This window comes from Polypterus senegalus, chromosome 17, assembly GCF_016835505.1.
Source record: "Polypterus senegalus isolate Bchr_013 chromosome 17, ASM1683550v1, whole genome shotgun sequence".
Classification (NCBI taxonomy): domain Eukaryota; kingdom Metazoa; phylum Chordata; class Cladistia; order Polypteriformes; family Polypteridae; genus Polypterus; species Polypterus senegalus.
Window position 1 is genome coordinate 18,242,352 of NC_053170.1, and position 13,454 is coordinate 18,255,805.

At 44.2% G+C, this 13,454-nt stretch overlaps 1 protein-coding gene across 2 annotated transcripts in view; it reads left to right on the top strand.

Moving 5' to 3' along the window:
- The window catches only part of grb7 (growth factor receptor bound protein 7), an 80,897-nt gene that overhangs the window by 35,956 nt on the left and 31,487 nt on the right, over positions 1–13,454 (top strand). For both annotated transcript variants that reach the window (XM_039739209.1, XM_039739210.1), the window contains 2 exons: positions 9,191–9,335; positions 9,762–9,900. In XM_039739209.1, the coding sequence (XP_039595143.1) occupies positions 9,191–9,335; positions 9,762–9,900 (284 nt within the window). The remainder of the gene's footprint in view (positions 1–9,190; positions 9,336–9,761; positions 9,901–13,454) is intronic.

Consider the following 13,454-nt stretch of genomic DNA (forward strand, 5'->3'; position numbering starts at 1 on the left):
TGTTCTGCTCCTACTCTCTTCAATGCTTTAATGGACTGGGTATTGGGCAAGGTCGTGAGGTCCAGCAGCTGTGGGGCATCTGTTGGTGAAGAAACATTCACTGATCTTGACTTTGCTGACAATGCTTTGATCTTCACAGAGTCAATGGAGGCTCTGATTGGGGCTCTTGAGAGACTGAGTGAGGAGTCTCTAAGTGTCTGGGCTTGCGATTGTCCTGAATACAAACGAAGATCCAGGCCTTTAATGACCTCTTGGGCATGGCCATCAGCAGTGTATTTGTCTGCGGTGGGAATGGCAACCTCGTCTAGAAGTTTACTTACCTCGGCAGCGACTTCCTATGAAGTCAGTAGACGACAGACTGGGAGAGCATGGTGGGTCATGAGGTTTGTGGTGCTCTCGATATCTCTTCAAAAGAATGAAAGTCCAAGTCTTTAGAGTCCTGGTGCTTCCTGTTTTGCTATATGATTGCGAGACATGGACGCTATCCAGTGAGCTGAGATGAAGACTGGACTCTTTCAGTACTGTATCTCTTCAGGGAATCCTTGGTTACCGCTGGTTTGACTTTGTGTCGAATGAGCGGTTACTGGCAGAGTTCCAAATGAGGCCCATTACCTGCATTGTTCAGAAGCGTCAGTTATGGCACTACTGCGACTGGACCCGTCCAATGGGATACCCACGTAACACCTGGCTGTGGCAGAAAGATGGGACTGGACTGTGTGTCTGCCTGAGGGGTTGCCAATTGAGATCTCGAGGTGTTTTGTCGTGTCGTGGGTGGCGGAAACATGCCGTACCAGTGCATGCACCCCAACCTGACCTGACCTGTTACTTGTTTAATATATCTATGGTTCTCTGTCTCTGTCTTTTATTTTAAACTATTCTATTGAGCTTTGTTTGCTTAAACTGAACAAGTTCAACTGCTTCAATCTTCTTTCATGTGTCACATCCCAAACTTGTGGAATCAGGCTAACAGCAAATCTCTAGTAGTATTAAATGATTTTTGTAATATGTAGATCAAAACTGTACACAATATTCCAGATGTCATATAACTGAAGCATAATATCTATACTATATCTATCTATCTTACTATATATTTCTATCTTACTACTATATTACTATATATTAACTGGCACTTGGCACATCATGCTTTTTTGCTCAACATTATTATATTGGCCTTTTTAATTGCTACTGTCCTGGGCCTGTAGGTGGAGAGTGATGATTCCACTATTATATTTAAGCCCATTTCAGGAAAGCCTTCCTATGTTTAAATGTATGTATTACAAAACATTTGCCCATAAGTCTCAGATCAGTTTACTGTTCGAGTCACTAACTACTGTAAATTGTAAAGGGCTCAGCAAATAGCATATTCTGAGCAGTGTTTTGATCCTCCATTTAGTGCACAAAAAAAATCTACTGACCTTTCAATTCATGATAGGAATCTAGGCAGGGAATTAGTGTGTATTAAATCTGCTTGAACTGCTAGATTTGCATTTAATAATTTGTTTATACAGTAGTTGCATGGAGCAAACCAAAAATGTCTTGGGCTGTCCAGACGTAAGTAGCAACATGGCGCAAAAAGTGCTAAGCAGGACAGTTGTTCAGGATTGTGAGTAGAACCCAATCATTTTCTTTCCCAATCTGAAAGCCCTGATTTGCTGCTGCCTACATAATCCCCATGAGACCTCAAACAATGTCAGCTGATGCAGACACTTGAGAGGCCTCTGTAAATAAGCACTGCCCTGATTGCCTCTTGTTGCGTTTGGCTTCTGATAAAGCATTTATCTCATTTTGTCCCTTCCTGCCAAATATTTAAACAAGACAAGCCCCCTGCATTCACACCCCAGCTGAGACCATCTACACATTTGCATACCTGTAACTATACATCCATACCAAAGTAAACTGAGAAATAAAAAAGAAGAAAACAGCCCATACTTATTGTTGCAGATGCTGACCACTGTGACAGGTTAGAGAAAGAGGTTAGGAGCAGGCACTGATACAGCGCATTGGCACACCCACCACACGACAAACCAAATTAGGACCAGCCGTGCAACAGGTGACACCTCAGCACCACACTAGTCTGAATGGAACGGGACAGTATGAGGTTTTTTTTACAGTGGCTAGAGTGCCAATCCTGCACCAATCCCCAAGTTTTCCCTGTATTACAAAACATTTTCCATGTACACCTTGCCTGGTGAAGGGGCCTTAGCTCCCTTTAAATACTTGCATTTGTAATCTACAGTCGATTCCGGTTAATTGGACCACCGGTTAATCGGACCAGCCGCTTATTCGGACCGAAACCTAAAGAACCGAAACAGATCATATTACATAAGCCTAATATTGTTCGCTTATTTGGACCAAAATTCCATTTAATCGGACCAAAGAACGTGACAGAGAATAAGAAAAAGAAGCCCCAAGTCGCCCGCGGAAAGCGGATGTAAAGTGGGTCAGTGACATCGGGAGGATCCCTGGGCTCCCCAGGAGAATTTATGCTTTTATCAAAGGTCAGGAAGTCGGAAAATTTGTACCAAGTGCAGACCAGTGGGGGTGAACATGCCTGCCCTTTTTTTCCTAAAACGGACCGCCCGGTAGCCAGCGACATGAAGTCGAGCGTAAACAAGTGCAGTGCGTCAACAGAACGCGTCAGATCACACTAGACAAGTTCTTCAAATGTTGACTGGAATTTGGTAATGTAACCTTTTTTATTGTGCTTCGCATGCTGAGTGTCGTGTAGATTGTTTTGAAGAATTTGTAGATTTCTTTTTCAGTAAACAAAGTTGTAAGCAACCGTACATGTACGTAGTTCTTGTTTTACGTTCGCCATACGCAAGTGCAGCACAATAAAAGTCATAATGACATTTTAATATGTTACTTATAGCACGTCCCGTCTTGGTTGCACATGTATAGGGCATGTTCGTGTAATCGGACCAGCCGGTTATTAGGACCAAAATGATCGCGTCCCGATGTGGTCCGATTAACAGGAATTGACTGTATTTAGTTAGCCAATAAAAGGTGTCATTCCACCCTACTTCCTCCTGTATCAATCTATGGCTAACACGGTACAACACTCTACAAGTTTTCCCTGTAATTTGGAGGAATGCAGGTTAACATCATACCCAGGACGGAGCAATTGCAGGTTAAGGGCCTTACTCAGGGGCCCAATGGAGTGGAATCACTTCTGGCATTTACGAGATTCAAACCGGCACCCTTCCGATTGCCAACACAGATCCCTAGCCCCAGAGCCACCACTCTGCACTCACTGTGACAAGAAATCTCTCTATTCTAAAAAAAAATCTTGGAAGCAGACGAGACGCGATTGTCTCAGAGAGACACTTTCACATCCCGCGAGATGAGTCTTTATGCCAAGAGATGTAAACACACCCCGGACTGGAAGTCCCGCAAGACAACAGCTTATGCAAAGAGATTTGGAAAAGTCCTGCATGGGTATGTCAGACACATTTCTTGTAGAGAGAAAGAAATGATATTCACTCATGGGCAGTTATAATTTGTGTTTTCATGATGTAAATCCAAACACGGAATCAAAATTCAATGTGATATTGATGAAAAGGTAAAAGCAAAAAGAGATCGAATATATGGACATAGGTGATATGACAGAAGTGCGCCACGCGAGATGCAGATCACATGGCATGGCGGCAGCAGCAAGCCAGCAGCTGATCGAGCAAAGAGGAGGCTAAAATAAAACTATATGTGTGTCCCATTATATCACCAGGGGGTTTCGGGGGAGTGACCTCGTCTCCTTGGGGTGCGTTCAACCCCCATCTTCACAACGTGAGTGGCAGAGATGCAAAGTGGCTGGAAGGCGGGTTGGGGTTTTAGCGAAGTGAGCCTAGTCAATTAATAAATTTATAAATGTTCTGACCACCTTTTATGTAATAAATGACCCAATATGCCCAGTGACTCTTCTCACTGATATAGAAGGAAAACCCACACAATTATTTGGTAATCCTTAACAGACCTTGTGGGTTTATGTATGAATGGGTCCTGCAATTGACTGGTACCCTGCCCTGGGCTGCCCCTGCTTTGTGCCTGTCCTATGACCCTGAATTGGATTACTCCTGCCTTGGGCTTGATGCTTGCAGGGACAGGCTGCATCTCCCTGCGACTGTGCTCTGTAGAAGCTGATTTAGAAAATGAATGGATGGAAAGTCTGAATTTGATAAAGTTGGTCTGACATTATGTAAATGTACAGCAAATGTAGCTTAATGTCTATATGGTTGGACCTTAAAAACAGTGTTGTTATACTGACTCACTGTGTCACTCTGATTGAGTCACTTAACCCGTTAATGAAACAAACCATGGGAAAAATCTTACTATAGAGTGACTTTATCCTTGAAAGTTAGACAGTAGATAGATAGATAGATAGATAGATACTTTATTAATCCCAAGGGGAAATTCAAATAATCCAGCAGCAGTATACTGATACAAAAAAACAATATTAAATTAAATAGTAATAAAAATGAAAAAAAAAAAACAAAACAAAAAAAAAACCAATAACTTTGAGTAATGTTAGCATTTACTCCCCCGGGTGGAATTGAAGAGTCGCATAGTGTGAGGGAGGAACGATCTCCTCAGTCTGTCAGTGGAGCAGGACGGTGACAGCAGTCTGTCGCTGAAGCTGCTCCTCTGTCTGGAGATGATCCTGTTCAGTGGATGCAGTGGATTCTTCATGATTGACTGGAGTTTGCTTAGTGCCCGTCGCTCTGCCACAGATGTTAAACTGTCCAGCTTTACTCCTACAATAGAGCCTGCCTTCTTAACAAGTCTGTCCAGGCGTGAGGCGTCTTTCTTCTTCATGCTGCCTCCCCAGCACACCACCGCGTAGAAGAGGGCACTCGCCACAACTGTCTGGTAGAACATCTGCAGCATCTTATTGCAGATGTTGAAGGATGCCAACCTTCTAAGAAAGTATAGTCTGCTCTGACCTTTCTTACACAGAGCATCAGTATTGGCAGTCAAGTCCAATTTGTCATCCAGCTGCACTCCCAGATATTTAAAGGTCTGCACCCTCTGCACAGTCACCTCTGATGATCACAGGGTCCATGATGGGCCTGCACCTCCTAAAATCCACCACCAGCTCCTTGGTTTTGCTGGTGTTAAGGGGTAAGTGCTTAGAGTCGCACCATTTAACAAAGTCTTTGATTAGCTTCATGTACTCCTGTACGTAAAACTGTGCTTGTACCTTGTGACCATGTGACTACCAGGGGGCATAGCAGCACCCCTTTTACCCCAGACACATCTAGACAACATAGTCTTGGGTTCAAATATAAGGTGTTTCATTTGACACATAAACTCCACAAGGTTCCAATTTCCTCCTTTTCAGGCTGAACAACAAAATAATAATTTTTCCTTCTCCTTCCTCATCTTCCACGTAGTCTTATCCACCTCCTCCCGACTCTGGCCACTCATGCAGACGCCAGACTCAAGAGTACTGCTGGTACCAAAAGCACTGCAAACTGGAAGCATTTCCAGGTTAGGCCTTCAAAGAGAGTATAACAATCCTCTGCAGCTCCCCCTGGGGACACCCAAGAACCCTGACAGGGTTGTCCCATGGGACTGCAATAACAAGCCTGACCTGTGGGTATCAATATGAGTGTTCCACCAGTGAGATGCTGCCACTGTGTGTAATGGGGGTAAAATACAGCCCTCGGAAGTAGACACCCTCTGTCCTTCTGCTCAGGAAGGGTACACATAGTCCATTCGGGTCAGCGTGCCAGTCCATCCCTGTCCTTTTATTGCAGCCTCGCTTCCTGGCAGGGAATCAACTTCCATGCGGGTCAGGACACTAGTCCATCTCTGTCCTTCTGTTACGGCCTCCCTTCCCAGCAAAAAGGCAGCTCCCATCCTGGTTGGGATGCTGGTCCATCCAGCATGGCACTCACAACCTCTAAACCAATTTGTGGTGGTCTGTACATCCATCCATTCATTATCCAACCCGCTATATCCTAACTACAGGGTCACGGGAGCCAATACCAGCCAACACAGGGCGCAAGGTAGGAAACAAACCTCCGGGCAGGGCGCCAGCCCACCGCAGTGGTCTGTACACCTGAAAGTTAATCTATAAAATGTATTTCCTCATCTCTTTAATGATCTCTGTCCTGCTTCTAGTCTGCTCCTATTTATTTCCAATACTGCATTTTATATATCGATTCTTAAGTATTTACTTGTCTATGCCTTATCTTACCCCACATCTAGGAGGCAGTGTAATCCTATATCAGTTAATGTGTTGAACTGTAAATACTGTAATAATATTGCCAGGTTCTTCTCCGCTGCTACCTAACTGTTTCACTCTAAGTGAGTCACTCCTCAATCTGTTAAAATATTACACAATTCCACTACAATCGACATGCAAATCACCTAAAATTATTTTACCATGCTTTTAGACCTGGGACAGTGTCCATTCTTTGTATTTTTAGCAAACTGCATTTTATTTACTGCCCCTAAAATGCGGACATCGTTCTTATATGCCTCACCTACCTCATCCTACCCTAACCATTTCGGAGGGAGCGTGTCCCTTTTGTAGTAAAGGTATGTAATGTACAAGGCTGCCAGTCGAATCCCCATAACTGACTCTCCCTGTAAAACTGAGTGAGTCATTTAAAAAGCTACTGCTCAGCCTGTAGAAACAGTGAAACACCTGCAATGCACACTTGTGATCTGCCGATTCGGATAAATGCTAAAGTTAAATAGATAAATGGAAGCTGTGGCACAAAACGGCGGTGTGAGTCAGTGGGCTAGGATGATGAGGACAAAAAGAAGACCGCAATACTGTGGTCTGGGACAGAGCCAACAAATTCTGCAATTTATTGCAATGTGAAGTGGTCACCAAGTTTTCCTATTACATTTAGTAAAAGTCGATGCAACAAAATTGCAAGACTGAAATGTTCAAATCCCATGGGACACTGTGACAAATGTAGGTATTTTCCAGTCTCTGTCCTGTAGATTTATTAATGAACAGACACTCACGGGTCTCTAACGCAGGCTAGCTGATCAGGATGAAACCTTGCTGTCGGTATGCTGGGTCCTATGCGAACACCAAAGGATTTTGGGAGATGTTCAGAGTAGCCGTTTTTCTGGTATCTTCTGCTGCCCCTCTATGTATTGGTGGGTGCCGGTATTTCAAGCCTTAAATGCTGCTTTGTTTCCACGAAACGTAATCTCTGTTTGTGGTAATCAGATCTGGGCCATTTCAACAGAGTGGCAGCCACCTAACACCCTGGAGACTTTCCGCATTTGTGTGAAGTGAAGCAGTCCCAGACAGATGACCTGCAACCTATTTCCAAGGGAAAGGTTCATGTAACCATTTGTTAGTTTAGAAGAGGAGTGTCAAACTTACTTCCTGGAAAGTCACAATGTATGCAAAGTGGTTCAGAACTTGGAGAAAGCTCTTTTATCGAACTTCATATTATAACAAAGAATATAAACATACTAATAAATGGCCTCACATACATGAATACTTTCACACAGGCCTGCAACACCTTCCTTGTGACTGCTTGTCTGGAAATAGACACATTTATGGTAAGTAAATAACAAAGGATAGTCTTCCATCTGTTGTCACATACATGTGTGTCTGATACCAGAATCTGTCTATTCAGCAAATATGACAGAAAATGAGAAGAGCCGTAAGAAGCACATTGCTAAAAGGAAAGCATACTACAGTTGGGCCAACAGTTATGTAAATAGATAGATAGATAGATAGATAGATAGATAGATAGATAGATAGATAGATAGATAGATAGATAGATAGATATGAAAGGCACTATAAAATAGATAGATAGATAGATAGATAGATAGATAGATAGATAGATAGATAGATAGGTACTTTATTAAACCCAAGGGGAAATTCACATAATCCAGCAGAAGCATACTGATACAAATCTATCACTTCATCATTTTCCTATTACAGTCACACAAAGATGAAACTTAATGCGGTACATTTGAACGCACTGGGTAGAAGACAAGCCCATTACTGGCCATACTCACACACTGACTCACTTAACTTTAGACACATGTCAGAGGATTAGGGGGTCCTGGACTACCTGGAGAGAGCCTACACCAGCACAGGTGAACAAGTAAGTGATCACACTAAGTTCATGGGAGCTTGGAAACTAAATGTTGAGGGGAACATCTGGCCTCCAGTTACTGAGTTCAAACAAAAGCCATCCATCCATCCATTATCCGGTTCACCAACAAAAGCACGATAGGCATATGCACCCTGACAAAACCAAGACGGACAAATGAGCGCCGACAAACCCGCTAACTGGTTTTCGACAAATGTGCGCCGACAAAATCACGAGAGAGGCCAAGAGAGTGGGACGCGTACGTGCGCATTATGTACACATTATGTGCTAGGTTATAACTGTTATATCTGCTGATGGCATGCCGCGAACAAATAACTCAGTCGAGAGTTGGCATAACGCGTCGTATACAAAGCGGAATTACCAGCAGTCAGGCAGCCAGCAAGTCTAAATACGCTCAACTATCAAGACGTCTTGCTGCAATTCTTCCTACATATGCTGGGCGTGATCTTAAGGACTATCTGCGTGCCGTGTCTCATAATATTGACTTCTAAAATAAACATTATTATATATGCTTTAAACTAGTAATTCATATTTAATGAAACTTTTGCGATTTTGACGCCGCGTTTTAATCGGCGCTTCTATGTCTATCGCGCAAATGTCGGGTCACACCATTATCCAACCTGCTATATCCTAACTACAGGGTCACAGGTGTCTGCTGGAGCCAATCCCAGCCAATACAGGGTGCAAGGCAGGGTGCCAGCCCACCTCCGAGAACACACACACGAGGGACAATTTAGAATCACCAATGCACCTAACCTGCATGTCTTTGGACTGTGGGAGGAAACCAGAGTACCAGGAGGAACCCCACGCAGACACGGAAAAAACATGCAAACTCCACGCAGGGAGGACCCGGGAAGTGAACCCAAACAAAAGCCATCACCTGGAATATGTCTTTGACATCTTCAGTTCAGAAGGTCCTCCACAATGTAGACTTCTCTTTCCTGTGTAAATCTCTTGCTCTGTTCTTTTCAGCATGCAAGAGAAAATAAAGAGACATTTCAAGTAAAGAGTATGGCCATGGAGAAACTGTCACTATGATGTAGTGATTCCACTTATTTCAGTGTCCGCTAATCTGCATCTTTACTTTTTCATGACAGGAAGTTCAATGGATGAGGAGGGTCCTCACTCAAAGACCCATCAGTACACAGAAAGACAACACACAAATGGAACAGACACCTCTCTGGAAAGTGTGGACACCCCTTCAATCAAGAGGTCCCAGCCTGTGTCCATCCAGCAGAGCAGGTTTAGTACAGCTCAGCCTTGACTTCAATGTATCTAACACAAGGCCTCTTTGATTTGTATCCAACTTGGTCTAGCCTTGATCTGGCTCCACTGGCTTGGGAGCGCTGCCTGGTTTTACACTTGATTAGCTCCTTTCCTTTCACTGCATTTTGAGTTTCCAGACTCTGTTCTGCTCGCATTAGCGGGTTTCAGGTTTCTTGTCTTGAACACGCTGCACACCAATCTAAAAAGTTCTTTGTTTGTACACTTAAAGTGCTTCATTGACCTTTAATGAATTCTGTGCCTCTGACTGGATCCAAATTCATGGCTCTTGAGAAGTTTCAGATTTCAAGGTGTGATGTGGTGCCAACCATGTGAGCACAAAGTCCTGTGGACAGTTAGCAGTCCATACTCCATCTCACCCTTTAGCTGTTTCTCTCTTTACAGACTTAAAGAAGAAGTGCCCCAGGCATCATCTCTGCCTTCAATCCCCAATCCCTTTCCTGAGCTCTGCAGCCCTTCCAATTCTCCGGTTCTCATTGGTTCTCCACTGGGTCAGGGCATTTCGAACACAGGGGCTACACATGTAAGTAGACATTGGGTGAGGAGTATAAAACCAAACTGTCTATAGCTGCCTGTTTTCTTTGTCCAAATTCTGATATGATTAGATTTGGGATTGCTGGCTAGCAGGTATGAATAAAAAAAAAGTACTGTGCCAGGTTTTGCCCTTAGCTACAGTTGCTGAAAAGTGTAGTTTGCGTTAATTGTTAATCAAAGTCCACTATTTCTATAGCTACAGGATGCCTATTGTTTTCTTTGTGTTTGTTTAAGAAAAAGCCAAGATCTTTTTCAGCTTCTACTGGTGCTTCATATCGAAGTGTTTTGATTGCTCCCAGACGAATGTGTTATCAGGCCTCGTGCCAGCAATTGGCTCATTGTCTCCGCGCCAAGCGGTTGCATTCTGGCCCGATTCCACTAGTCAAGTTGACAGAACAGGTTCTCCTGTCTCCACACTGGCGGTGCATAAGGAATGTCTCGACCCCAATGAGGCTGCTCCCCAGAAGAAAGAGGATTTTGTTTTCCATCTGCTGTTAATCTTTCTAGAATAGTTAGCAGTGCAGGGTCTTTGTTAAGAGTGCCTGTGACAAGCCTAGGGCCCCAGGCAGCCTACGCCCATCCTGAAGGCAAATACTTGAAGCCTGCCGTTGAGGTGAAAAGACAAGATGCTTTTGTGCTGTTTGACAATTAGGGAGTCTGTAGCACATAGCCGAGGGCCTCACTGCTCATGCCAGAGCTGGCACCTGGCACTGGGCTCAGGCAAGCGTCGCAAGTCCAGCCACGTGTGTTAGCTGTTGTGCTGGAGGCCTGAATGCAGACAGCGGGAAGCTTTTAACCTGCATTTTTATGCATCTCCAGGAGGCACAGCTTTCCACCTACAGTCAAGTTCGTGACTTCAGAGAAGCAGGTGCTCGGTTAAGGGGACTGATGTCCGGCAGGAAGGTCTGGGGCCAGCTGTGTGACCTCAGGCGAGCACAGGAAGTGGCAGGCAGTTGCAGCTTGTAAAACAGATGAAGGCTAGGGGTCCAAGTGGTGCAGTGACACAATGGTGTGAGAGGGCTACTAATCATTCTGTCTTCCTCTGTGTGTGTGCCATGCCACTTGTCACGGAAGAAAAGTGAACACCTGCTTCCTGCTCTGCTCTTCAGCTGTGTGTTTTGTACGAAGACTGAGGACACATAAACACATTCTTTTGAAGATATGGGCAATTTAAATGTTTCCAAAGCTCATCTGTTTTTTTAATTGAAAAGGTTATTTCAGGTCATTATGACTTGCACTTCCTTTTCGTCACTTCAGCTAGACAAAGGTCAAGTGGGAGGAGGAGGAGGAGGAGAAGAAGCCAGCCTCTCTTATATTCGTGCTGTGGACAGAGAGAGGGACTGGTTTTTCACTGTTTTTACCTCCTTTCAGGGTGAGGGTCACTTGCATTCCACTTGCATATCATCTGTGGTGGCCAAGTTAAGTTGCCTACACAAAAGAGTAGAATGAGGGCAAATGGGGGAAACTGCTCTGCAAATGATATTGATAAGCTGTTGTAGATGCGCTATCATAATCTGGTATGCACAATTTACACCAGACTTTTATAAATAAACATTTTCCATCCATTATCCAACCCGCTATATCCTAACTATAGGGTCACGGGGGTCTGCTGGAGCCAATCCCAGCCAACACAGGGCGCAAGGCAGGAAATAAACCCCGGGCAGGGCGCCAGCTCACTGCAGTAATTAAACATTTTGTGATTGTTCATTTTTGTCTTTGTTTTCCATAACCTAATTGAATACTCATAAGTAATACACAAAGACACACTATATATACTCTGTACAATGCATATATAGAGTGGTCATGTGCATGAATGACAGGATGGGCAACGCCAACCGTTTAATTACAGCAAGCCCAACGCAAAATATGTCTTAAGGTGAAAAAGGAAAACAGCCACTCAGGCAAAAAACATAAAGTGAGCTCTCCATATGGTGGTTGACTCTCAGGAGAGAATGACGGCTCCATCCAGGCAGCCGGGATTCTTTATAGCACATGCACCAAAGGGGCAAGGTTAAGTGCCATGACTGGGAGGTTACTCTGAACTGCGGGGAGAGAAGGAGAGCAGAACGTTGATGACAATGCCTCGGGTTATCACATACCTCAATCAAGGTGGGGGGTAATACCTCATGGGTGGGACACCTCTGATGCACATGCATGACTATATATATATATATATATATACTGTATATCTATCTATTATATAGCAAAATCTTGGGTCGAGACATGGTCATCTCGGAGAGACACATTGAAGTTCCGCAAGACTACTTGCACGTCACGCCCTACTTACAAACAATTTCTCTGAGACACTTTAACGTCCCGTGAGACAAAAGGACGGCAGCTTTTAAATGATTGACGCACAGTGCGACCTGCAGATGACGCACCGCAGCACCAGCAGCTGCTGTACAGGCTTTTAAATGATCGTCGCGCAGCACGAAATGCAGAACACGCAGCTCAGTAGCAGCAGCTGATCCATCCGCATCTCCTTAGGGTGCGTTTAGCCACTCCCACTCCGCCATCTTCACAGCGCAAGCGGCAGAGACGTGATGTGGCGGGCATGAAGCGTGCCCCTTTCAGGGGTGTGAGGATTTGGTTAAGCGAAGCGAGTAGGGGGCAAAACCCCTAAGATATATGTATATGTATATATAGTAAATGAGGAGTTGGATGGAGGTTTATTAGAGGAACTATTCCTGGCCAGGAGGCCATTATAGTAGAAGGACTGAGAAAGACTGCTTCCTGGGGTCATGTGTTCCCCCAGTACACATGGTGGCAGCATCCCTCTGGTATGGGTCCTATTTGGTCATCTTCAGGGCTACATGGGAATTGTAGTTCTGGTGGGCAGCCCAGTTGGAATCCTTGGGTGCTGCTAGAGGAAGCTCCCCTGTCATGAGGAACTTCTGCCTGACCCAATGATTCTTCCTGGTTTCAGTGATGATGTGCCAGAAGTACTTCATGAGTCCAGGTTAAAAAAGAAACCTTCCACTCCCCCAGGTGAGTCAAAGTTGGGAGTGGAGTAGAGCAAAGCACACTTGGGAGGAGTGGAGAAACAAGAGGAGCAAGAAGGAGGAAAAATTGTGTTTGTGCTTGTGCTGGTTTAAAGGGAAAAAGCCAGTGAAAAGGTATTTCTTTAAACAAATAGGCCTTGTAAGCCTGGGGCTGTGTTTGGTGTAGTTGTGTCTCGGGGTTGTGAGACATTCCCTACAGGCCACATCAAATACTACAGTATGTACTGTATATGAATATATAGTAAGAGTAGTAGTAGTGACAGCAGTAGTTGTGGTATTGTCACGTGGACAGAATACAGTAAAATTCTTGCTTGTAAGACACCGCCACTGTCTGGCACAATGATATGCACTGTGAGTAATACTTTTATTATTATTATTATACAATAATTCTTTACATTTATATAGCGCTCTCCATGCAGGGAGGACTCAGGAAGCAAACCCACAATTTCCTTTCTGTAATTATTATTATTATTATTGTGGATCTTTTTTATTGTTGGTATGCACATATTTGTTTCATATATGGAAAAAGACCACTGTGGCA